The sequence below is a fragment of the Talpa occidentalis genome, unplaced genomic scaffold, assembly GCF_014898055.3.
Source record: "Talpa occidentalis isolate TD23 unplaced genomic scaffold, MPIMG_talOcc4v2.1 talOcc4.3, whole genome shotgun sequence".
Taxonomy (NCBI): Eukaryota; Metazoa; Chordata; class Mammalia; order Eulipotyphla; family Talpidae; genus Talpa; species Talpa occidentalis.
The window spans coordinates 130,304,857-130,330,554 of record NW_023603184.1 but is presented as its reverse complement, the minus strand read 5'-3'; the positions used below and the strand labels follow the sequence as shown (position 1 = coordinate 130,330,554).

The window sequence follows — 25,698 nt, the reverse complement described above, 5'->3', positions numbered from 1 at the left end:
TGTCACACATAAATCACAGGAAATCTGTATACTTACTCAACTCTAATTGCTGTGGCTGTCAGTTGTGATGGAAATGTGAAGAGGACCTATGCTGAGAAACCATTATATAAATCAGGCTTATTGAGCCTCATAATTCTGCTTTCTAGTTTCCAAGTCAAAAAGATAAAATTGGGGCAAGAGAGAATAAATTGAGATGTCTATAATTAGCCTTACCTTTCAGAAGTTAACTGTTCCACTGAAAATATTTTCATAACAGGAATAAAAAGGGAATTTGTAATCATCAGTATATTTTGCCATTGCTCAGGAAACTGATTTGGCATACTGTTCTATAAGGGACTCTAGTAAATTAGAATCTTTCATTAATGGAGATTTCCAATATATTCTAATAATTCTACCTGCATTGTAGACTACCAGGCAATTAAAAAATCAATAAATGTACCCAGTACTAGGAATGTCATGGGGACTGTAATCCTGTTTAAAGAACTAAGCATCTTTTGGAATTCTAGGGTCATCACCAGCAGTGCACATTATCCAAAAGGAGACATTAGTTAATGAAGAAATTACAAAGAAAACAGTCAAGCTCAGCAGCATGCGTCTTTGTCATCTTCTGAAGTACATATTAGCTAAGCACCAGAGGACATGAATGTTGCATGCACGGCACTATGAAGTCCATCACTTGCTTTTACACACATTGTCACACATTTACACTATAAAGAAAGAAAAATTTACTTGTCTATTGCTGATGGTCAGTTTTTCCAAGAAATGCCGAAGAACTGTTGATGGATCTTCAATTAGACAATTCCATAAGACTTGCTGGGCCACGGCACTTACTTTAGAGAAGAAATGAAATGGAATTATTTATCTCAAATTGACATTAAGCCTACTTCATAAAGTGTTGACAAAATTTGTAAAACTTTAATTAGTCTCTTTTTGCCTTAAAAAGGTTCTGACAACTTTTTCTATTGGAAGGTAGATATTTGTTCCCTTTGCTGTTGTTTCTGAATATTTTCATTTATAATAAAAGGTATAGTGTTGTTTTTAGGTTCTCGCATTGCTTTTGTAAAGAATGCACTTGTGATATACAATGGAATACCATTCAGCCATACAAAGGAAGGGCATTCTGCCATTTGTGACAATATAGATGGATTTTGGGGCACTAAGAAAAGTGAAGTAAGTCAAACTGAGAAAGACAAATACTGTATGATCTCACTTATATGTGGAATCTGAAAAAACCAAGCTCTCATGTACAGAAAAAAATACTAGTGGTTACCAGAATGGGCTATTGAGGTGGGAGAAATGAGGAAAGGTAACAAAAAGGTATAAATTTCCAGTTATAAAGGAAATAAATTCTAAGAATAGAATATACTACATGGTGACTATAGTTTCAAACCATATATTTCGAAGTTGCTAAGAGAATAGATCTTGAAAACTCTTATTAAAAGAAAAAATTGCAACTAAATATGTGGTGATAGATGTTAACTAAACTTATTGTAATAAATTGTACATCTAAAATGAACACAATTTTGTATGGCAATTATATGGCCATTGTACATCTAAAATAAATACAATTTTATATGGTAATAATAAAACACCACCTTTGTGAAACTTTGTTTTGAAAATTGCCTAATATTATCAATGATGTTAATTAAATTAAATTCTTGTTTTATTGTCTGCTATATGAAGAAATTCCTAAAATAATTATTTTGTTTTTAGAAAAATATGTTTGGTTTAGAATGAATATGAATTAAATATGATCTTTCACTGTTTACTGTTTAAATAGCATCTCCTTTAGTGAGATAAAGTGTTGATCTAGTAATAATTATGTTCACACTTTGAACTAGGAGGTCCAAGAATAAGTAATTATTCTTAATGTGAAAAAAAAGTGCTTTGGGGAAAGTGGTCAGGCTAATATTGGCTGGAAGTGCTCAGGCTAGGAAAGCAGTTAATTTAAAGTGATAACTATATACATTAATAATATTAACAAGAGACAAGCAACTATAAACTTTAATTTTCATGTATTTTTTTTTTAGGTAAAAACATAAGGATTTTATTTACAACATTATTTGTGATTTAGAGATATAGGATCTCCCTTTGAAGGTACTGCTACCACACAACATTCACCACCAAAGCACCCATAGTCCTTCACATATAGCATATTGTACTCCTTGTCCACTTTGTTCTCTTCCCTCCTCCTCCTCTGATAATCTGATTTCTGTACTCAGATTTCTAGGGTTTGTTATTGGTTTGGCTTTATCTGACCCTTTGTTTGGTGTCTCTATATTCTACATATAAGTGACACCACCATACAGTATTTGTCTTTCCCCTTATTTGCTTACCACAATTCCTTCTAGTTCCATCCATTTTGTTACAAATGGCAAAAGTTTATATTTTTTTATTGCTGAGTACTATTCCATTGTGTACATATATCACATCTTTCTGACCCACACATTTGTTTTGGGGCACTTAGGATATAGTTTGGCTATTGTAAATAGTGCTGCAGTAAACATCGAGTGCATATGTCTCTTTGAATAAGTATATTCTTTATGTGAATACTTAGAAGTGTAATTGCTAGATCATATGGTAGATCCATTTTTAATATTTTGAGAAATCTTCATACTATTTTCCATAGGGACTATTTATTCCCATCAACAGTGTATGAGATTCCTTTTACTTCAAATCCTCACCAACATTTACTATTTGTGGCCTTTTTGATAACAGTTTTCAAGTATCTTTATAAATAAAATAAGTGTGGGTTTTATTTATGTTGAAATTGGTCTTAAAGGTCTCTTTATAGTATATTTTTCCTGATTACTGAAATAAACAGTTTAATGCTTAACACATACAGGAAAAGACAAAGAAAAATTATGCTGGTAAGTCTGCCAATCAAAGAAACAACTACAAAGATTTTGGAGAATGCCCTTTTACATACATGAAACATACATTTCATGTATTTTAAATAATATCATATAGAAAATATTCTTTGGCCTTCAGATTTTATTTCTCAATATAATGAACACATTTTATGTTAACATCCTTCTAGAATGTCATATCTAATGTATACAAAATGTGTGTTGTAGATGCAATTTCTTGGTCATATGGGTGGTGGGAAGAGGAAGCAGAAAAAGTGGTACAGCTACTGTATATAATCTATACTTACAACATGTACATAAAATAATTCAAAATGTGGTGTACCCATTATGCCTTCAGGAACACCCCACTGTCTTCTGTAAGTATTTTAAAAAGTCACTGATGGTTTTGAGAACCAAAACTGTACCTGCTACTCCATCTTCCCGCACCTCCCCATCCTCCATCAGGTGAACAATGGGCAGCACAGCTGCACAGATGCATGCTGGGAATACTGCCTGTGGAGGCTGAGGCACGTGGTGGTTTGGAGTATGTTCAGTGGTGTGTTCTTCATCTGAAGGAAGAGTTGAAATCAGGTGCTTTTGTCAGTAATTGTAATTCCACTGCAACCATGTTCCTCACTTCAAGGCTATTGTATTTAATAGCATAATCCTAGCAACATAACATAACAAGAATATGCTAGAGCTTTTAAATGATGAAGCTGTCCAGAGTGCCTCTCCACATTAAACAAACACCAAAAACAACCCACCTCCCAAGTCCTCACATTCTTCTTGTTTTGGAGAATAAGAGAAACAGAGATTATGGGGCAAGTGGATCAATTCACAATATCAAATCAGAAAGGATAAAATCCCAAATGGAGACTAGGACATTTTTCATAGATGCTAAGTTGGTAGCAACTGGTGTGCATGAATATGTGAGAGATGGCAAGCACTAATATAGAGTACAGAAAACACACACTTAGAGTAAAGATGATGCAACCTGCTTATACTGATATATTTATCTTTGCTGATAAATATAATAAAATATAAAATTTTATATGGGAGTAAAGGGAAAAGTTTGTAGGCAAGGAAGTAGGCAAGGAAGGTAAGAAAGTTACTAAACAGCTTATTAATATAAAAATTATCTCATTTTTCTAAAGCATGAAAGAATTATGTGAGTCTATGATTTTCATATTGCAATTGCTGATTTTAGAGGGACTAAGAAGGGTTGGAGCATGGGAGACTTGTTCAATCATTCTCAACCTTGACTTCACAGTAGATTCACGTGGAAATATTTTGATATGTGATATGTATTATGTGGAAGAAGTATTTATGGGATGCAGAGGAAGGACCTTTGAAAAATCTACCTCTCCATTAAAGCAATGAAAACACAGGTAAAATGTGTCAAAACAAGCTGTTTCAGAACTTTTGAAATAATCCAGGGGATTTTGCCAAATTCCAATATATTTCCAGGTATCTACATGCATGTGAAGGGCTGTGCATGAGTCTACGAGAGACCTGGAAGGCCCTAACCTCTCACTTTTGGTTGCTTTGAAACTATGCATAAGTACGAAGTAAAATAACCGCTAAGGTGATGTTTCTAAATTAATGGACCTTTGAGAGTGTGCACTAAACCACCCACAGTGCTCAATTAGCAAAGGTTGGGAGACTTCTTATTTCAAGGTACTTAAGGAAATCTGTTCAATCATTAGCTGACTAATTTAATTGGTCAGAGTTTTCAGAGGTAAGACTTCACAAAGCACACAGATATTACAGAATTAGTCCCTGAGATGGAAGTGATCACATGATTTGCCAAATGGTCACTTTATCTTATTTAAAATGTCTACTTTTTAGGTAACTATAAACCAGAGACACACTACATGGGGGAGGGGAGGAGGAAGTAGGATCAAAACAAGGGGAGTGGGAATTTTACGGGGACTATAACCAAGATGAAAATGCATACATTGTGCAAAAATGAAAAATGATATAAAAAATTTTAAAAAGTCTACTTTTTAATAAAAAAGTATGAGGCATGCAAAGAATCAATAAAATATGGCCCATACAAAGGTCTATGAATAGTAAAAGAAAATACAGATGTTAGACTTACTAGACAAAAGATTAAAATAAATTATCATTATGTTCAAAGATGAAAAGGAAACTATCTTTCATATTGCACATTTCATATTTAAGATGGCTGACACACATTTTATTAATAATTATATTAAACATAAATGTACTAACTGCTCCCATCAAAAGGTAGAACTCTAAGCATGAATTAAACAAAATATAATACAACCATATGCTGTCTATAGGAGACATACCTTAGTTTTAAAGATACAAATAAATTGAAAGTGGAAGATTAGAAAAAGATATTGGATGCTGAGACACTAACCAAAGGAGAGCAGGAATGGTTATGTCAATATAAGACAAAATATACTGTAAGACAAAATAACTTTGAGGGGAAAAGAAAGAATAACAACAAAATGGGCAGTCTCTAAGGAAGACATTACAATTATAAGTGTAGATACATCTACCAGTAGAGGCCCAAATACTATTAAACAAAAATTGGTAGAATTGAAGGAAGAAACAAACAACTCAGTAATAACCATTGGAGACTTTCTGACTCCACTTTTGGTAATAGATACAATTAGGTAGAATTCAGCAAGGAGAGAGGAAATTGGTCCAACAGTAGAACACCTAAGTGATGAGTAATGACACATTTGCAGGATCACCCACCTTCTGCACTGACAGCAGAGCGCACAGACCACACAGACCCTCGGCGAAAGGAGTAATTCCTGTGGGAGGTGCTGGAGGTACAGGATGGACTGACAGATAGTCGACGGGATGCCAGGTTGGTGACTTCTTCTACTGGCAAAGAAAATGGGGAACGTGAACTTTGGTTTTATAACAAAAGAGTTAATCATCACAGCTAGAGTTACACTCTCAGTGTATACAAGTGTATATTGGCTCTCAGAGTCTAAGGTTTAAGTAACTTGGAGTGTAGACAAAAAAGGGAAAAAAAAAACTACAGCGAAAGAGAGACATTTTTCCCAAAAATTCCAAAAAGCAGGGCAATCACTGAATTTGGAAGGGTTCATAATTCATCCTGATACTAACCAACAAATTGTCTGACCTTGCAAAGGTTGAAATTAGTTAATAGACTAACCCCATGTTTTAATAATTAAAGACTGATTACATTGTTTTTATATATACTGGATCTAGCAGTTTCCTGAATTACAATCACTGTTTGGTCCCTTATCACATTGGCTCATTCAATGTGGCTAACATCCATCTCTATAAACAGGCCAACTCCAAACATTTAAAAAAATTGTGCTTCCTCTTTTGGATAATGCCAAAAGGTGAGGAATATAGAGGGAGCACATCACCTCATGTCACATAAAATCATCAATTGTTAATTTCACTCTAAGTCTTTCCCCTTTCCTGTGGCTCACCCCCCTCCCCCCGCCACCCCAAGGAGTCCCATGTGTAGAGGGCACCTTCTTCTTCTGGCTCTGAGTTGGGTGTGCAGGTGGGTTCATAGCAAGCCTCCTGGGTGATGGGGATAGCGGTGATGAGGCTGGCTTCTCGACCAAGACGTTTCTTCTCTTCCTCCTGTTGCAAGTTTTTTAGGATGTGTTCTGCCCTTTGATGGGAGCGGGACACAGCCCGAGCTGAAAAGGATTTCTATGGATACAAGCAAGAAAGTTTATTTAACAGCAACTTTTCTGTGAAGTTACAAGCATAAAGAGTGTTCCAGTGAATTACACAAACACGGCAGTCTGTCCTTAGGAAATGTTAAGGCACCCATGATCTACTCTTATGGGGATTATTTGTTTCTTTCTAACATGTTTCCAGGTTACATACAATGAAATTATTCTTTTTCATTCAATCAAAATAATTATTCAAGGCAGTCTATAATTTCTGGAAAGAATTCTACTTAGCTTGAGGGTTGGGGTGATAGCAATGATTAACTCTTTAAACATTAAAATCAAATAAAATTTTCAGTATTCTATTTCTTTCTAAAAAATGTTTTAAGCTGGTTTTAAATGAGAGACATTTAGTTTATAAGGTTAATAAAAGAGAACATTAGAAACATGAAAAGGTGGAGGAAAGATATCTATCTCTTATATAAACAAATTAGTTTTGTGTCTCAAGTTATCTATCACACTATACATACTTAATATTATTTGCAGGAACAAAGTTACTTAATGGGAAATATGAGAGTTGATTGTGTTATTGAGGTTGAATGTAAAATTATAGTCAACTATCAGAAAATATGTACAGTAAGGAACAACAAAGGAAAGAAGACTATAAAATGGCTAATCTATTCTTACACTAGTCTTAATGCTTATTCTGAGGCAAGAGTTTTAGGGATGAAGTCAATGATCTCAGAGCAGGGAAATAGTCACTGGACTGCTTCACTACCGATTTGAAGTAATGTTTATGTATAATAGTAACTCCACATCTCCTTGATGTCAGGTGGTCATAGGTTTTAGAAAAGACAAGAAGAGCTGTTTGCTCTTCTGTTTGACTACAGTAATAGGAACTACAGGATATTATACAGGATATTAATGTAAGACCAAATGTTTCCTATGATGAACAGCAAAAAAGAAATTAAGAGCTACATGGCAATTTATTTTCAAAGCCAAGTGTTAAGTTCAATTATTACAACAAGGTAAACTAAGATTTGTGGAATGAGAGAAAGAGAACTGGATAAGAATCAGGGAACTTGGTTTCAAATTTACAGTAAACTTGGGATAGTCTGCTTGGATCAAATGAATCCATCCTCTTATATAGATCTATATAGCTCTTATGAAGATCTTTATCCCAGTGGTTCAAATGCTGGAGCCACTGCATATGTGAGAGAAGAACTTGATATGCCTTTCTTTTTGCCATGAAACCATCAAATGAGAAGGCACTGTAGGCAGAAGAACTAAAATATTTTGATGAGTAAAGAGTTCAAAGAAACAGTACTCAAAAAAACTAGAAATGCCTACAAAATATGTGACATATAAAATATTCAACCTAAAAAAAACTTCATATATTCAACTAACTTTTAAGAGAAGTGTGAATTAAAAAAAGGAACTTTGTTTTTTGACATTCAAAGTGGCATTAAAAAAATAACACCAGTTAATTTGAATAAATAAGACTAAGGTCCAAACAAGAAACAAGGGCTGTCAACTGAGTTCTTTTTTTATTCATTCATACTGAGTATCATTAACTTTTGGGTAGTTAATGTATTATAGGTTAAATGACTGTATTTGTTTATGATAAATAGAATGTACTACTTTTGGCCAAGAAATCAATGAATAATTTTTAAAAATGCTTTCAGACCTCCCTGGTGGCACAAGGGGTTAAGACGCAACCTATGAAGCTGTTCGTAGCCACTGCAGTATGAGTTCGATCCCTGGACAGGGAGCTGCCCACATGGCGCAGCAGACCTCTCCTGACTCTCCGCTGCTCCCCTCAGCAGTGGATTTCACAATCTACCTGTTCTGCTCCCCACTCTTTCTCTAGTGAATCCTCTCACATACCCCCCATCTCTGGCCTGTACCCCAGTTCTTGTACGCATAAATAAATAAATATTAAAAAAAAATAAAAATGCTTTCTAGGGTGACTGCTGCTGTGATTATAAACAAAACTGTTGGCGTGGAGGTTTACAAATACTCACTACCAGATGTTATTTCCTTTTATTCACAAGAACAAAGACTGCTTGTGGCTAATTTCCCGTGTTGTTATTACAACTGTGTCATCTTAGGAAAAGAATGCGTAAATTTTTCACACATTTATAGTTGGCCTCTCTGACAGGTACCCCATGGAGAAATGGTAAAGAAAGTGCCTGTTACTTACAGACTGGTCTTCATTAATGGGGTCCTGAACACTGCCGCTGCACTGAGGGACCCATGGGGGGTCAAACATTGGGACAGATGGCATTCCAAGCACCGGTGAGGGCAGGGTGAAGTTTATACTGGGAGGTGGGATCTGTTCATTGGCATCAGAATAATAAGGTAAGATGAAACATAAGCAAGAATGATTCTAAATCACATTTGTAGCATAACTTATAGAGAATAGGATGTTATAGAATACAGGATGAACTTCTCTGGGACTCAGTTTACTCATTAATAAAATGAAGGATTGGGCCTCCCTGGTGGCGCAAGGAGTTAAGACAGAACCTATGAAGCTGTCCGCAGCCATTTCAGCACGAATTTGATCCCTGGCCAGGGAGTCACCCACATGGTGCAGCAGACCTCTCCTGACTCGCCCACTGCTCCCCTCAGCAGTGGATTTCAGTCAGTCTGCCTGTTCTGTTCCCCATTCTGTCTCTGGTGAAACCTCTAACCACCCCCCAACCTCTGGCCTGTACCCCAGTTCTTGTATGCATAAATAAATAAATCTTAAAAAAAATAAAATGAAGGACTTCAAGTGAGGATCTCTATGTGTGTTCTAAGAGGTCTCTATTTGTGATCTCTGTGTTAATCACTTCATCTTCCACAAAACTTCTATTTATGTAGATGTAGCAAAATGTCTGGAAGATAATACCCCCGAATTTTATATACTAACCTTGAGGGACGGTAATGAGATCTTACAGTCCATAGACACGTTATTTTCTTACTCTACATTCTTCTGTAGTTCAATTGTTTTAACAATAAGAATTCATGCATATTTGAGTTAGGTTTACGTATATAATGAGAGAAAAAGAATGAAGCATCTCTTGGGCCACAGACAGGGGATTTCAGGGTCAAAGATTGAGGCAGGACCTGAATTGGTTTACTAATCTAATCCCCCTGTGGGCTTTGTCTCTTACCTTAAAAATCTGCTGTGCTCCCTCCTCCATCCGGGGCCAGACCTGGTAGCGAAACCTCCAGAGTGTGTGGAACTTCAGGACAGCGTTCAGCCGCTGCACAGTCTCTGGGTGGTGGAATTCGGACATCAGCATGTCAGACACAGCCTCGGGGACTTTCACTGCACACAGCAGGAACATGGCAGCTAGAGACAGTTAACAATTCGTCAGCAACACATCTTTTAGTTTTGCATAATTCTTGGGGGTGGAGAGAAGAGGGTATTGCTCCTACCTCCTGATAACGACTCTTAAGCTAATGGAGCCAGACCACAATGCAGGAGGGACAAACCCTATTCCAGGCATTGGAAACCAAACAGCATCCGTTGTACCACCCACAGTCTTTCAATATCTGATGTGGGGTAGCAATAATATGACATCTCAATAGAATAACACATTTTATTCCAAGCTTCCTTTGGCTCACAATGAAAGTGAATGCCAGAGGAAGCAAATGAAAAAAGGGAAATGACATACTACAGTGTTCATTTTAGGAAATGGCCAGAGTCACCTCATAATAACCCTAGGACAGTACACAAAAGTGACCATTAAAAACTGCTTCAGTTACATTAGCTATAGTAAAAAATAAAAAAACTCACATTGTGGAGTCTGGTAGAAATTGCTACCCCTCTAAAAGTTATATGAGATTGAGAAGTCAACAGAAATTTCGTAAGTCATAATGCCATTGTTATAAAGCTAATGACTAAGAAGATAGATAAGTGCAGTCTGTAGCAGAGATGGAGGAACAAAGGCAACTCTAAAAACATACTTTAGAACATTTCTTGTAACTTTTCCTAGAGCCTCAAAACATTCACAGGCAACTGTGTTACAACTGGGGTTAAGTCTCAGCTATACACTTCTCTGCTATACAATCTTGAGTAAGCCTCATAACTTTTCTTAGTTTCTGCTCCTTCTTTGATCAAACATCAGTGGCAATGATTATACTGCTAATAATAATACCCAAATTATTTGAAATGAAATAGTGCATAAGAAAGTGATTTGTGAAGTGTAAGTGCTATCCACTTCTAAAGTGTATTTCATTTTTCAGACGTAATGTAGTATAGAGCAAAGGTGTTTGTGTGTGTTCAAAAGAGCTAAGTATGGTCTCCTGGCTTTCTGAGCTGTGTACCTTTATGGATAAGTCCTTTAACTCTTTGAATTCCAGTTTGCTCATCTACAAAAAGGTTGTTGTGAGGATTAAGTAAATAATGTGTGTAACAGAGTTCTAAAACAAACATTAGCTCTGTGATCACTAGCTTTTGCTAATTCTTTATTTGACCAGCTCCTTAAATCTCCATTGTGTTCCTTTCTTTGCCTTTCTTGAAAGTGTATTCTTTGCTTCAATTTTTTAAAGCTCTTTAAGTCATTGCAGTCAGAGTTCTACATCCGTGGATTAATTGAAACAGTTGTCTTGTAAAGCTTACAAATCAGTAGTCAATGATATTTTTACATTTGTTTCCTTTCAGTGTTCAACATCTTCATAACAATCTCCTTAAAGAACTATCCTCCTTTGCTTCTATGACCTAAGATTATTTAAGTTCTACTTATCTGATCATTTTTTTCTGGATCGTTTGCTGGCTTGCCTTCTTCTTCCTGTCCTCTGAAGGCAGAGAAGGCCAATGGCTTGGTACTTACCCTCTGCATTCCCTCTCTGCCAATTCTTACCCAGACATCTCATCTAATCTCATTATTTTAGCTGCCACATACATCAAGTTTTCCTCAGAGTTACCATTAGCTTTGGACTTTCTCATTAGCTTCAGTGTCATATCACTAACCCTAGGCCTCTTTATTTAAAACCACGATTTTTAAAACCAAGTTACTCATTGCTGGCACCTTAAACTTTGTAAAAATTCACTCTATCTACAGTGTTACTCTGGCCCAGAGCCCATGAGTAGTTTCCATAGTTTAATGGTAAGTCCACACTCCTAAGCCTGCCATTTAAGGTCAGTGAAATCTGAGTCCCACATATCTCTCTAATAGTGTGGACCAGTAACACCTCTACAAAAGTCATCCCAGTCATCAACTGGTCCTTAGGCTTCCAATTAAGTCTGACTCATTTCCACATGAGCACTGAAGTCAGTGGCAGCAGGACCAGGTTCCCGTGTGGACTTTCTGTACCTGCTGCCCCTGCCATGTGTTCATCCATGCTGAGCAGGAGCTCCCAGGCAGCTGGCTGGATGTCCCCATACATCTCCTCTGTCAGAATTGGTGCTGCCTTTATTAACAGAGATAAGGGAGCGGGCGACAGGCTCATCACCTAGGAAAAGATGAATATCATGTCTTAAAATCTTTGAAGACACTAATTGTTGAACTACTCTAGAAATCTAAGTGCCACGTCTCCTCTCTCTCTTTCCTTAAATGAACTTAAAATACTTCCTGAAATGGAGCGTATTCATTGGCATGGCATATAATTTAGTTGCTGCATAATTGGAAAAAATAAACATATTGATTTTATGATGCTTTCATCACAAAAGAACTGCCTTATAGCAACCTGAGGAAAAAGTCTATAGGATAAGCACAGCTCTTTGAGTAAAGAAAGACTCTGGTCTATATATCTTTGTGAAAAGTCCTAATGGACTTTCAAAGAATCCTCTTTTTTTTTTTTAATTAGGAGTTGATTTTCACTAAAAACTGGAGTAACTGCTAATTTATAAAGGAGTTTCATTTAGAAATTAGCTCTCTAAGCCAGTGCAAATTTGGATGGCATTTTTTCTTTGAAAATTGTTATACATTATGGTTGTTAGCTCAGATTAGCAAAAAAATTATTTAATCCATTATTTCAGATAATTTAGGCAAAAAATTGTAGGCTCTAGATAAGTGTAAGTCTTAACCATCATTTAAAATACTTTCCTGAAAAGCACAAAAAAAGTGTTGTTGTTTTTTGTTTGTTTGCATGCAACTAAATTAAAAGAAATTAGATAACTTCCACAAGGTCCCAGGTCCAGAGTAGCAGATGTGAGGTTCCAACACAGACTGTCTGATTCCAAGACCTGTGAACATCCCACTACACACTGGAGGGAAATTAGCTTCACTGGAGAGAGAGAAGAGGCAGATTTTGAGCCAAGCTTTTAAGTCTTTTTTTCATGGAAGTGGGCTGTCTAGTAAGAAGGGATATTTTATTTGCATACTTGGTGACACCTGCTCACAATTAAAGGGGATTTTATACCATGCCATTATACTCATTGGCATTGTATGCCCTATGCATCAGTAATCAGGGCATCTGTAACCCTACTACACCCCATGAGCATTTCTGATCCAGGCTGTCAATACCTGCAATCTGATATATTTCAGCATTCCTGAGTCCTTCTTGCCTTCCAGGTTCGCATCTGAAACTCTCTTCTTCAGAGAAGGTGTCCTCAGGCATGATTTATCAGAGCACTGAAATGAACATGTGATATGTGACAAAGAGTGTTGTAGTCTCTCAAAAAACAAAAGTGCCATTTTCCCTCAAAATCTCTAAGCAACTATCTTCATATAGTGGAAGGGGTGATTGAAGTCCTTTATGTGGGCTACATTTTCTGAAAGTGATAAAAGCAATGACTTAACAATGAAAAAGAAACTCAGAGATGTTTAGCAACAGGCTCCTCTTCTACTGTTGAAAAAATTGGGATCCTGAGAAGTGAAGCAATTTGACCAAGTAGCACAGATAACCAGTAGCAGAAAAAAGGACAAGAATCTCCTGGCTTACATTTTAAGACTAGTTATATTCCACCAAGCTGTTTAAAAACACAGATCCTTTAAAATACGAAGTCAACTACACTGTTGTTGGGAATATTAATTGGTGAAGTCTCTATGGTGAGTTCTCAAAAAAAATAAAAATAGAAATATTGTATGATTCAGCAATTCTTCCCCTATATATTTTTCTAAAGAAAAACACTAATCTGAAAAAGATATATACAAGCTTGTGTTCATTGCAGCATTATTCAGAATAGCCAGACACATAAACAACCTGATTGCCCATCACTGGATTACTGGGTAAAGAAGTTGTGGTATATACACCCAGTGGAAAACTACTCAGCTATTGAAAAGACAAAATGTCACCTTTTGGGACAGCTTGGCTAGAACTTGAGAGGATTGTGCTAGAGAAAATCAGTAAGCGAAATACAAATATATGGTTTCATTCACATGTAGAATAAAATAAAATATTATAATGATTATAACATAACACAACAAAATAACTCTTAGACTCTGCAAACAAAATGGTAATTAGCACAAGGGAAGTAGAAGGGGGTGGAAAGAACAGGTAGAAGGAGGTATTTGGTATTTTGGGGGGTTTATACTTTTGTCTTATTGATTTTTTTTTTATTGAGGGAACATTGGTTTATAACACTGTATGTGATTCAGAGGTATAGACTCACATCCTCTCAGAGTGTATCACCATAACATACCCAACACCAGTGCACCCATAATCCTCCACCAGAGTCCACTGGGCATCCTCCCAGTGGGAATCAATTTGATAGTAGTGAATGATGCTAGAACTTTGGTAGTGGGTACAGTGTGGGTATATACACTTATCAAGGCATGTAGCTATATTCCTAAAAATTGTATGATTAAATATACAGGAAAATTAAAACAAAAGTAAAACAAAAATGTAAGTCAATTAAAATCTATTCTATATAATAGTCCCTCTATGTATTACAAGGGTTAGATATTACAAGCCAACCATTTGGTCATAGAGAAAGAAAATATTTCTTAGAAAAGTAATAGAAAAAATAAGAAAAAATATTCATCAAGGAAGTATCCATCATATAGGCCTGACTTATACAGGCAAAATGGTGTCTTTGAAAACTATACTCATATATAGGAGGCAGAAGTTCTTTCAGATTGTCTCCTTAATCACGACCTAGAATAGGTCTGACTTATTTGCTTAACCACACAGCTATAATTTCTTCCGTCACTCTCTAAATGAAAACGGCAGAACATAGCAGCTGGGAGAATAATGGGCCCTAGCAATGACAAGTCCTTATTTGTTTATCCTGAGTCCTGATTCTCCTATTTTGCACTCCAGGCTGAGCAAAGAGGGAATCCATCCCTTTGCACAGAATAAATGCTCATTTGTTTTTTGAGTGCAATGTCAATGAAACACTTTCTCCTTCAATGCCAAGGGAAAAACTGAACTCCTTAAGAATTTTCGAACAGAGCATCACAGTGTTATAGAAGGAAGTATTGGAAAGAAAAAACAAATCTAAAAGTACATGCAAGTTCCAAGAAAGTCTTTCAAACTCTGACAAAAAGTCTCAAGACAATGCATCTGTTATATGACTGGCACAGAACAAACTTTTAAAATGAATTTACTTGGAAACAAATGAATCAGTTCTTGCTGTGTTTTCTAAAGACAAAAACATGGAGGCACATAGTTGGGAACACCTATCATTTGAGGAAAGAAATCTTGTGTTTTCTTCCTCACCCCACCCCACCCCCCGTGAATGTAAAAGCAATACACAAACCAAATATCATGTCTATTTTATTCAATTTGAAAACTTCTAAAATCATATATAACAATTACTTCCCATGTAAATATAGGGGTGATCGAATTTCTTTTAAAACAGAAAGGTATTTAAAATGTGGTGTCTGGTTTTTTTTCTATTTACAAAACAATAGCTACAAATTGTAGATTATCTGTAACATGTAGAAAAATCATGAAGAAGAAAAAAAATCCCTATAATCCCCAACCCAGTGATAGCCATTATTTGGGTCTTTTTAGCCATTTTTGTTCCCTATGGATCTTAGCACAACTATGATCAGACTGTGTATGTGACACATAATATTAAGCAATTCATTAAACTTCTTTTTTTTTTTGTGGGACCCTCGCCAGTAGCCGGGGAAGAACCGGCACTGCAGAGGCTGTGGGCAGCCTCACAGCCCAGCGCTCAACCGCTGCACCACCAGGGGAGGCCCTCACTATTATTTTATAATGAATATTTCCCCAGGTAATTGTAATTGTTATAAAATAAGATTTTTTTTTCATAGAAGAACTGGGGTGTAAGCCAGAGGTGTAGGGGGTGAGAGGATTCACCAGAGAGAAAGTGGGGAGCAGAACAGTGAGATTTATTGAAATACACTGCTGAGGGGAGCAGTGGGTGACAGGAGAGGTCTGCTGCACCATGTGGGTTAGTTCCTTGGCTGGGGTTCGAACTCAATGCAACAGTGATAGCACTGAGACTTAACCCCTAGGTGACCATGGAGAGCCCCAAAATAAGATTTTGAATTTTGAAAGTATTTCATTCTTTTCTCCTTTGAATGAGCATTTTATTTTCAGGGTTACTTTTAAAGCAATACTTCCTGATTAACTTATAGTAACTTTAACCAGGCAGATACAGGAAAATACTTGGCTTGGGTGGGGGGAGGGGGAAAGACAAACATTTACGTTTGCTCTTTACATTCTGGGAAAGTGTGGGCTTTTACTTAAGCTTGCCAACCAGGGGCAAAGGCATAAGTCTAACTTCTCTGAGATGAAATATTTATTATTACGGCATGTTTCCCTTGGCAGCATGGTATGGTCTGGTGACCTCATGATAATTGCACTTGTTTTTGTGGAAAGGAAAGAGAATTGGAAGGGGTTTCATTATGGAAGAGTGATGAGCTAGTCACTCTTCTTGAACAACTTGTTCAGACTTGAAAGATATCAGAAATGGAATAGGAAGCTAATTTCAAAAATATCTGCTAACCATTAGTGGTTCTTGGAAGAGTTAGAAAATATTCTGCATTTTGAGATGCACCTGGTGGTTGGAATTACATAAAGCTAGGACTTGTTAGAAGTTCAAGACTAGATCGCTTCTCGGCCTTTTGGCTAAGATCAAGTGTAGAAGTTCAAGACTAGAAACCCAAGACCAAAGGAAAGAATGTATTACTAATAGAGGATGTCATTCATTGCTGAGTCAATCTATGAAAAGTAGCTGTGATTAATGGGAGACACATAGCCTCAAGAACTGTTTGGGATCCTGGGGCATACTTGACAGCACTTAGTGACTGTCACCTCTGTATGCATATGACTCAGATATATTCATTATATTTGGCTCTGTGACTTTTCATTCTGACCATTACTGATTAAATTTGCAATGTAGGGATTTATCACTTGGGGTATATGATGAAGAAGAGGAGCATTTGAGCCCACCAAATTTCCCTGCTAGGAGATTAAGGAAAACAAGCTCTGAATCATTTGGTGATGTTTTCTTTTCTTTTTTTTTTTTTAAATAAAGATTTATTTATTTTATACAAGAACTGGGGTACAGGTCAGAGGCGCGGAAGGATGAGAGAATTCATCAGAGACAGAGAGGGTAACAGAACAGGCAGACGGACTGAAGACACTGCCGAGGGGAGCAGTGGGTGAGGCAGGAGAGGTCTGCTGCACCATGTGGGGTTCTCCCTGGCCGGTGAGGAATTGAACCAGCGCTGCAGAGGCTGCGGACAGCTTCGCAGCGCGGCACTCAACCGCTGCGCCACCGGGGAGGCCCATTTGGTGATGTTTTCTAAGGCTGAGAACTAATGATGAAATCTTCAGATTTTCAGTCTAAATGTAAGTTGAATAAAATAGTTGAATAAAATGTAAGTTTGGTTTTCCGTTCCTCAAGGCTTGATTGTGTTGCCTGTTCTGTCCTGATTTCATGAGATTTTGATGTTATCCCTTTGAAGAACCTCTAATTAATAGAATATTTCAATGGATTTCTGTTCTTTGAAAAAGATTATTGCCTATAGAGGCATAATAATTTTAAGTAAAAATTCCATGCATCCATTTAATAATTCAAACATATTTATTTAGAGTTAGCCATATGCCAGGAACTGGGTTAAGTTCTGGGTGTATGCTAAGGGACAAAATGCAGATAATGCTTGTCCTCATGGAGAACATCCTACTAGAGAGAGAGAGAAAACAGACATATGGAAGGTCAAGGTTAGTAGAAAATGACACATATGCCATCAATGGTGGTATCAGTGGTGAAATAATGAGGTATTTAAAATTTGGGAAAATGGGGATCAGCCTATCAAGCTTTCTGAAAAAGGGATTTCCTTGTTTTTTGGGAAAAGACACTATGCCAATGAAAGTGCATTATTTACCGAAAGGTAACCTAAACCCTTTTTGTCTCACTACCTTTGGATTGTGTATTATAGATGGATTATGTATGCTATGGTGGAGTAATTCTGGCCCATGAAAGCAAGGTCTCTGGTCTGGTCTCAGCATCACATTAGAGTTTTCCATAGCTTTGTCAGAGGATTAATCCTACAGGAGATCAGCTGGCTCCTTCCCAGATGCATTGTTACACAGAATTTACAGATATTATCCTTTTAGGACTCACATTACCTTTTATCCTTCTATCCTTTTTGGTGGAAAGGAAACAATTGTTTCATCTACTTTTTTCCAACAGGAAGCACTGATTGAATATTTCTCTCTTTAGAACACAGCATTGGACAAGGTAACAATATATGGGTAAAATAAAAGAATTGTTTGTGAAGGAATATATATATATTCCTGTATATAAACATATATGTTCCTGTATATAAAATGATAGTTAAAAAAACTCATGTTTGAATGGTAAGTGGACTAACAGAATGTACAGTGAGTCTCTAAACATTGAGATGTAGATTAGCAGATCAATCAGAGTGAGATATGTTACAAAATGTGTGCACTAATACTATTATCTTCTGTCATAAAAGCTAATTACAAAGGAAATAGAAATGAAATAACAATGGCTCATAAGACAAGGTTTTAATCAGAAACACTGCTTTCATTCTTGATTTATTGCCTACTCTGTTTTCATTTTGGCTCTGGAAATGGGGGCATTATTCATCTATGAGAAAGGTTTTTAAAAAAAGGCAAATGGAAGCATCGTAAAAGAAAAAAAAAGGGCTATCACAGGAGGCTGGCATTTTGGCAATAAAATGTTTATCACCAAAGACTCAATACATCTTTCCAGCTCTCCACCTGCATGACTCATTTAAATGCATTAATATGAGTAGATGCTTGCTCTTGCCTTAATCTCTCTCTCCTTTTCAGAAATGTAAGCCATTTGGCTGCTTCAGGCCAGTTCCCTGGTTGAAAGGCGAAGGGCATTCACAAAATGCCCTAGAGTTCTATAACCCACTCATTCAATATGTATTGTCTTCTGCTATAAGAGAGGTACTCTGTTGGCATCACACTGGATATAAATGTGTATGACTGCCTCAGTTCTTAGAAAGGATATAATGAAGTGGCAGAGGAGAAAAAGGAATAGCAATAGTCTTATTTGGCCAATAGAATGATTAAAATCTCTCAGTGCTTCCCACTAGTCACAGGATAAAGACTAAAGTTCTTCCCAAGGCCTGGGAGACCCTTTATAGTCCGGTCCCTTATCTGTCTGTCCATCCTTTTCATGGACTTCCACTGTCTGTGCTCCACAGATGATTCGTCGTGCTCATCTCTTCTCTCTGGCTGGAAAATTCTGTATCCAATCAACATCCATGGCTCCTTCGGTCCAAGCTCATCTGCCACTTTATGGAGAGTCTGTCTTATCCTCCCAACAAGTTCAAAGCCTTGCACATGAGCTCTCTCTCTGCAATGTACTGTACTGTACAGTATAAGTGTTTCTTCTTCATTGTGCTTATTGCTGTTGCAATTTTAACCAATCTGTTTATTTTATTAATGTCTCTCTCTATAACTAGTCTGTGTGATTCATGCCAAGGCGGATTTACTACACCTAGCAGAGTACAACTCACATGACTCATATATTCTTTAAAAATTTGTGAGATAGATGAATGCATGGATGAATGGGTGAATAATTGAATGAAGAATGAGAAAAACACAAGTAAAATGCCATTGCAACTTAGAGGAAGAAGGAAAGATGGAAAAAAACATTAATCATCCACCTGCAGTATGCCCTGTTCACCACTAGGGAGATCAGAGCAGGTGTCAGGGAGGATATGGCACTTAAGTTTGATCTTGAAGTATGTTTGCATTTGACCAAATCTTAATGAAGATAAAGTTGAAGCAAAGGTATGACAGTAAGAAATATGAACATGTATGACAATTTATTTAGAACATGTATTTTTTTAACTTCCAACATATATGGTTTTCTGTTAAAACAAAGATACTTTTTTAGATGAAGAGCTTACCTAGATGAAAATACATTTGCTTCAAATGTAATGTTATTTATGTTTGAAATATATATATAAATATACACACACATATAAACAGGTACAAGCACGCATGTTATACACGCATATAGATATGTATGTAGGTATATAGATACATGCATATTGATGCAATGCATACAGACATGCATTGTTATATATGTAATGTATAGAACTTGTGTATGTCTACATATATGCACACACATGCATGTGTATGTTTTATGTTATTCTTTTGCTATAGGGAAAATCAAATAATTCTTTATGAAGATGATAATATATATTTATATATTCATGTATATAAAATGATAGCTTATAAAAATCCATCACATTTGAAAGTGCACTAATGTACTTAGCAGTTCAGACAGTTCACTTGTTACAATCATCTATTTCCCTGAACCCCCCCTCAGAATTTGTAGTTTGAATCTCATGAGATATAATCAAGTCTAGTTTGAAAAACCCTAAGTTTGTTTTTTTCTTTATTTTCTTACAACATTGTTCATTTTTGTACACTATTTGATTCCTCCCTCCATGTGTAGTCTCCATAATTGTCCCGCCACTGTGGCACCTGTGACCATCACCACAATCCCCTGTGTTCTTCCTGCCCCTGTTTTAACCCCTCTCTCTGCTGCATGCCTCAGATCTATGGTTTGCCTGCAGGCAAAAACCTTAAGTTTTATATTCCATATTTTTAGAGTCTAAATGAATATGTTATAAATGTGAACTATGACAATTGCATTTTATCAAGTCTTAGCTTTTTCGCCTACAAAATGGGGAGGACAATATCTCCTGCCTAAGGTTTTCAAGGGTGAAAAACCACTCTGTCAATGAAAATGCCTCCTTCATACTCACACATATGCTTCAAAAAATATTTTAAAAATATTATATCCCAGAAGGCGAAATAGCACACTTATGTGGCATGAGATATACCTTTTTTCATTTAGAATCTCTCACAGTACCCAAAATTTCTTCAATAAACATATTACTTCCATAATTAAAATGTTGTAATTTAAAAAATCCCTTTGTAAGTGCAAAAGCATTAAAAATTACTATACAAATTAACTGTGCATTTTTGCATTGCTCATATTCTCTACTTGTTTAATTTGTATATTATTGCCATGCTCCCATCCCACCAAACGAGGCTTGCCAAGTCATTAATAGATAGATCCTCTGCTCCGACTCTTTATTTTTTTATTCCCTCCAGAATATCTGGCCTGAAAGTGTGCCAATAGCAGGTGCATTATGAATACTCATTGCACTGAATAGGTATTATATAAAAATCTCTTTGCAAAACCACTTGGGAGAAGCAGCTGCAAGGGTAGCGCATGCATCTTGGGATCACGCCTGTGCAGGGGCAGGTGGGTAACCCAAAGCTTCCCTGGCAGAAGCATGACAGCCCTGGTTACTGTCTTCATCTGCTGCCAATGCAACTGTTCAGTGTAGTGATCAAGAGAGTGCAGATGAATGCTTCGGACATGCAATAGTTCCTTGAAAGGTATTTCCTTTCATCTGTTGGCTACATTACTGGGTTATTTATCTGCAAACAGTTGGGTCATTTATTACTTATCCTTAATACATAACTGTAGGAGTTTCCTACTGCTGCTGTACGCACACTACCACAACTTTCATGGTTTAAAACAACACAAACATTACTTTATAGTTCTGGAGGTCTCAGAGTGTGAAATGAATTGGCAGGGCTGTGTTCCCTCTGGAAGCTCCAAAGAATCATCTATCTCCTTGTCTTTTTTAGCCCCCAGAGGCTTCCAGCATTTCTTGGCTCAAGGGCCTGCAACACCCTGACCTCTGCTTCTATTATCCCATCTGCCTCTGACTGTCTTCCCTCCTTTCTTGTTCACTTGTAAATCCCTCTGATTACATTGAGCCTACTTAGATAATTCAGGATAATCTCCCCATCACAAGGCTCTTAACGTATTCATATAAGCAAAATCCCTTTGCTCCTTGAGATAACATATTCACAGATTGCAGGGATTAGCACCCAGACATCTTTGAATGGGGGTCCCTATTCTGTCTACTTCAATAACCTATACATCATCACCCTTCCTATTAGTTCAGTTATTCATAGAAATAAGGCAAAACCTGGGAAAAGATGCTATGTTTGCTTGTGGACACAAAGATAAATCATTTATCCTTTTGCTCTTCTACCTTTGCTCAAAATCACACAGATATGCAGTCTGGTTTATATAACTGTAATGGCCTCAAATTTTTCTTCTAGAGCAAAGTGGTTTGGACATCCTTTTCCTTATCAGTGGTCTATGATCAGAGGATTACTCACCTCTTTCTGTTTCTTGCCCCGGAGAGCTACATTGCTGCTGCTGTTGCTCTCCCGGAGGGCATCCACCGTGTCCCCATACAGCAGCTTGATAGCCCTGACCAGCCGGGCACAGGAGCGGCTGTGGTGCAGGTAGCAGTGCGGGTGACAGTAGTCCACGTGTGTGCAAATGAAGCTTTGCTGATTGCACAACAAGATCATGACCTGGAACACAGAATCACCGAGACTCAGTCAGGCAGCCAGAGCACAATATGAACATTTCTGTGGGTGGTAGATGGAAAGTCACAATGCCAGCTTTTCTCGAAAACACAGTGATTCAGTAATTCCCACAAGAAAACAAAGTTACAAGACTTTATGTACTTGGCTTCTTTTTCTTTCTCCGTTCATACTCGATTGAAAGAACTTTTTGAAATAATGAAAAGGTTAAGTTAAAGGATCTCCAAAAACTTGAAACAATAACTGTGAAGGGATTCATTTGAAAATATTTTAAAAATGAAGATTCTGCTGAAACATTATTTTTTTTTCAGTTTTTATATTGTTGAAGGAGCCAGAGAGAAGAGCATAAACCAGTGAGAACTTCTGTCTCAAAGAATGTGACTGACCTTGAACAGGTGTGGGATGTCTTTAACTCCAGTCCACCTACGTGGAACTAAAAAACATTTCTGCATCTTTCACTCTGGCCTATACTGTCAACTGGGCCTTGAATCTTACTGTTTAAGTTCATTTCTACTCTCTACAAAGAATTTTCCCCCATCTGGCTTTTGACCTTTGTAGTTCTTCGCCTGGGGCTTAATCAGGCTTAAATCAAGTGAATTAGAATTCTTACAATTTTCAGGTAGTTACTCTCAATGGAACTGCTGGATCATATGGTAGATCTACTTTTAATATTTTGAGAAATCTCCATACTATTTTCCATAGGGACGAATTCCTCAATTTTAAATGATTTTATTTTCAATGTCAGGTTGCTTTGGAAGTTTCTTGAATGGGTATTGGCAAAATGAGTCCAAATGGAATCTAGCCAAAAATAGACCAGACTATGCTGAAGAAAAAAGTTGCAAAATTTACACTTATATGAGGGAAAAAAATCCAGAAAAAGCAGAAAACATAGTATATCATGCCAATTGTATACAATTTTAAAAAAGACACAACTAATCTATGGTGTAAGGAGTTAGAATTGTGGATACTCTTAGGGGAGGTGAGAAGTAGGGGATGGTTGAGGGCCCAAATAGCACTCTAAGGTATTGACAAGTTCCTTTTAATGCCTTGAATTACCTAGATGTGCTAACTTTGTAAAAATTTATTGAACTATAAGCAGACTTTGTATACTTTTCAAAGTAAATTCAACTTGACTAAAAAGTTTACTTTAGAAACAACTGCCTCAGAGATTCTAAAATTCAACCAGTCGGGGACCTCTTCCAGTTTGAAGGTACAGCACTGTGAATTCAGAGGAGCCTCACACATCAGCCATTCCTGACTGGTCCTGACAGGAAGTCAGATTAAAATCAAAGGAGAGGGTAACAGTCCATATCTAAGATCAAAAATTGTGATGTGGCATCTGGCCATTGTAGACGAGGTTATGCTTCATTATGTTTCATCCGACTTCTCTGTTCAAGTCCTGCTCAAACCTTAAGCTCAAGCCTGAACCTTAAACCCACAGTTTCCCTGAAATCTACTCCTGCCAGTGTCCTATGAGTATGTAACCACCTTTGAAATGTAACCACCGTCATCTCAGAATCTCCATGTTCTGGCTTAAAGTTTGTTCTAATACAGATCCAAGACTGACACCAGACCTTGCTTTTAGCACTTCAGGGTAGTCTGTATAAAGCTAAAGTCTTGCCTGTGTTGCTCAGGCTATCTTGCCTATCAACCTGCCTTAGTCCCTCATGGTTTTTCCTGACTTACAGGCCATAACAAAGGTCCGTTGGTCATAGTCAAGCTTAAAATGAATACCAACCCCAGTGAGTACTGAGAAATTAGCTGAAAAAATAAGCCTCTGGGTTTTCTTGGAGGCTAAATTGTGTGAATGGTTTTAGCATAATCTCTTGTTTTCTCTCCATGGATCTTCCACAATGCCAACAGAAATTGATCTCAGGGCTCCTCCTGAGAGTCCTACTTACATGAAGCCATGACATATTCCTGTGGTAATTCTCCTCTGTGCCGGCAGTGCTCATTCCCTCTGGCTCAATGCTGGGCTCGCTTGCACTCCAAGGACTCCCTTCTTCAAAAGAAAAAATCAGGAAGGGTTGGATTGTTCAGTCTCCTTGGAAAGCATGTTGGTGTCATAGAGCTGTCCATGCTTTTGAATCCAAGGGTAGGCTACCTTGACCCAGTGGATTCCAGAACAAAGCATTGACTTTCATGGAGGTATATTAATATTAGCTGTTCCTTTTATCACCAGTTAAACTGGTGATTATAAAGACATTTACGATACTTGTTGTGGTGGCCTCCATTCTGAGATGGGAGCAGAGAAAAAGCTGAATCAAAGCTTTGAATTGTTGAGATGAGCAAACAATTGGGTGAGTGTGCCCAAAGCTCTTCCAATCTGCCCAGCCCTTGTAGGTGTAGTTAACTAGGGACATCAAACAACTCAGAATACAGGTTGCAGAGCATGCTTGCTTCTGTATGGACAACAGGCACTACTCCTTTTAACCACTGGGCTTTGCTATCTGAGATATTTCAACTAAGAACAGACACCTCAGAAAAACTAAGGGACTCTGGAAGCAATTGTGTCCATCATGGACAACCTTTTGCCCACAGTATTCTCTGAAGAAAAATATGCAGGAGATATCTCTTGGAATTCACTACTTAATATACTATACAACATCATCTTGTGCTCAAATTCCAAAGCTATTCTAGGTCTTTTTTGTGACAAAATCATGCTTCCAGCCTGGATGGTTTGATTCAAATGGTTGGGCTAAATAGATCAATGCCAATAATTAATTGAAATAAGTCTTTGCCCCAAACTAACTGATGACATGGCGATAGCTTCAGACCTGAAACAAAAGAAGTCACAGAGATTTTTCTATTGTCTCCTTAAAAAATCAGCTGAATCTTAAGTGCTGCATACATTAGCTATTTCAAAGACAAGGGTGGGTAGGTGTAGAAAAAATTCCTATTTTATACTCTTTTTGACGAGATATACTCAGTTTCTATTTTAGTGCACTTGATCGATAATTTATTCACATTTCCTGACTGACTTCTGAAACAACTTGCCTAGAAAGGGGAGCTCTCTATTTTGCTTCTCATACAGGGACTGAATGTCAGAGAAGATGTGTTTCCATCCTTACGTAATAGTTACATTCTGGGCAGCTGCTAAGTCCCATCCACATGCCTGCTTACTTTCCTAGTCTATTCTCAGGACTTACAGGACTGGCACGTTTGGAAAATCTGCCACTTTGGATCTTCCAGTGACAATCTACAACTCTAGAGCTTTGATTGGATACAGAGCTCATTCTTGGGTGCTTAACTCACTTTACAGTCATCTCTAATTTATTTTTATAACAACCCATCAGAGTAGGAAGAGTAAATAGAATTATATCCAGTGGATAGTTGGAGAAAACAAATCCCCACGTCTTTAACTGTCTTGCAGAAGGTCACTAGTGACCGCTCTAGATAGTCTTCCCTGTCTGATA

The 25,698-nt window shown here is 37.2% G+C and overlaps 1 protein-coding gene across 2 annotated transcripts in view; it reads right to left on the bottom strand.

The window, feature by feature from the left end:
• UNC80 (unc-80 homolog, NALCN channel complex subunit) overlaps positions 1-25,698 on the bottom strand; it is a 184,253-nt gene that overhangs the window by 59,140 nt on the left and 99,415 nt on the right. For both annotated transcript variants that reach the window (XM_037523962.2, XM_037523964.2), the window contains 10 exons: positions 24,184-24,284; positions 22,070-22,270; positions 12,949-13,056; positions 11,797-11,935; positions 9,649-9,830; positions 8,694-8,825; positions 6,341-6,527; positions 5,580-5,711; positions 3,275-3,418; positions 730-830 (listed from right to left, as the gene is read on the bottom strand). In XM_037523962.2, coding sequence (XP_037379859.1) covers positions 730-830; positions 3,275-3,418; positions 5,580-5,711; positions 6,341-6,527; positions 8,694-8,825; positions 9,649-9,830; positions 11,797-11,935; positions 12,949-13,056; positions 22,070-22,270; positions 24,184-24,284 — 1,427 coding nt within the window. The remainder of the gene's footprint in view (positions 1-729; positions 831-3,274; positions 3,419-5,579; positions 5,712-6,340; positions 6,528-8,693; positions 8,826-9,648; positions 9,831-11,796; positions 11,936-12,948; positions 13,057-22,069; positions 22,271-24,183; positions 24,285-25,698) is intronic.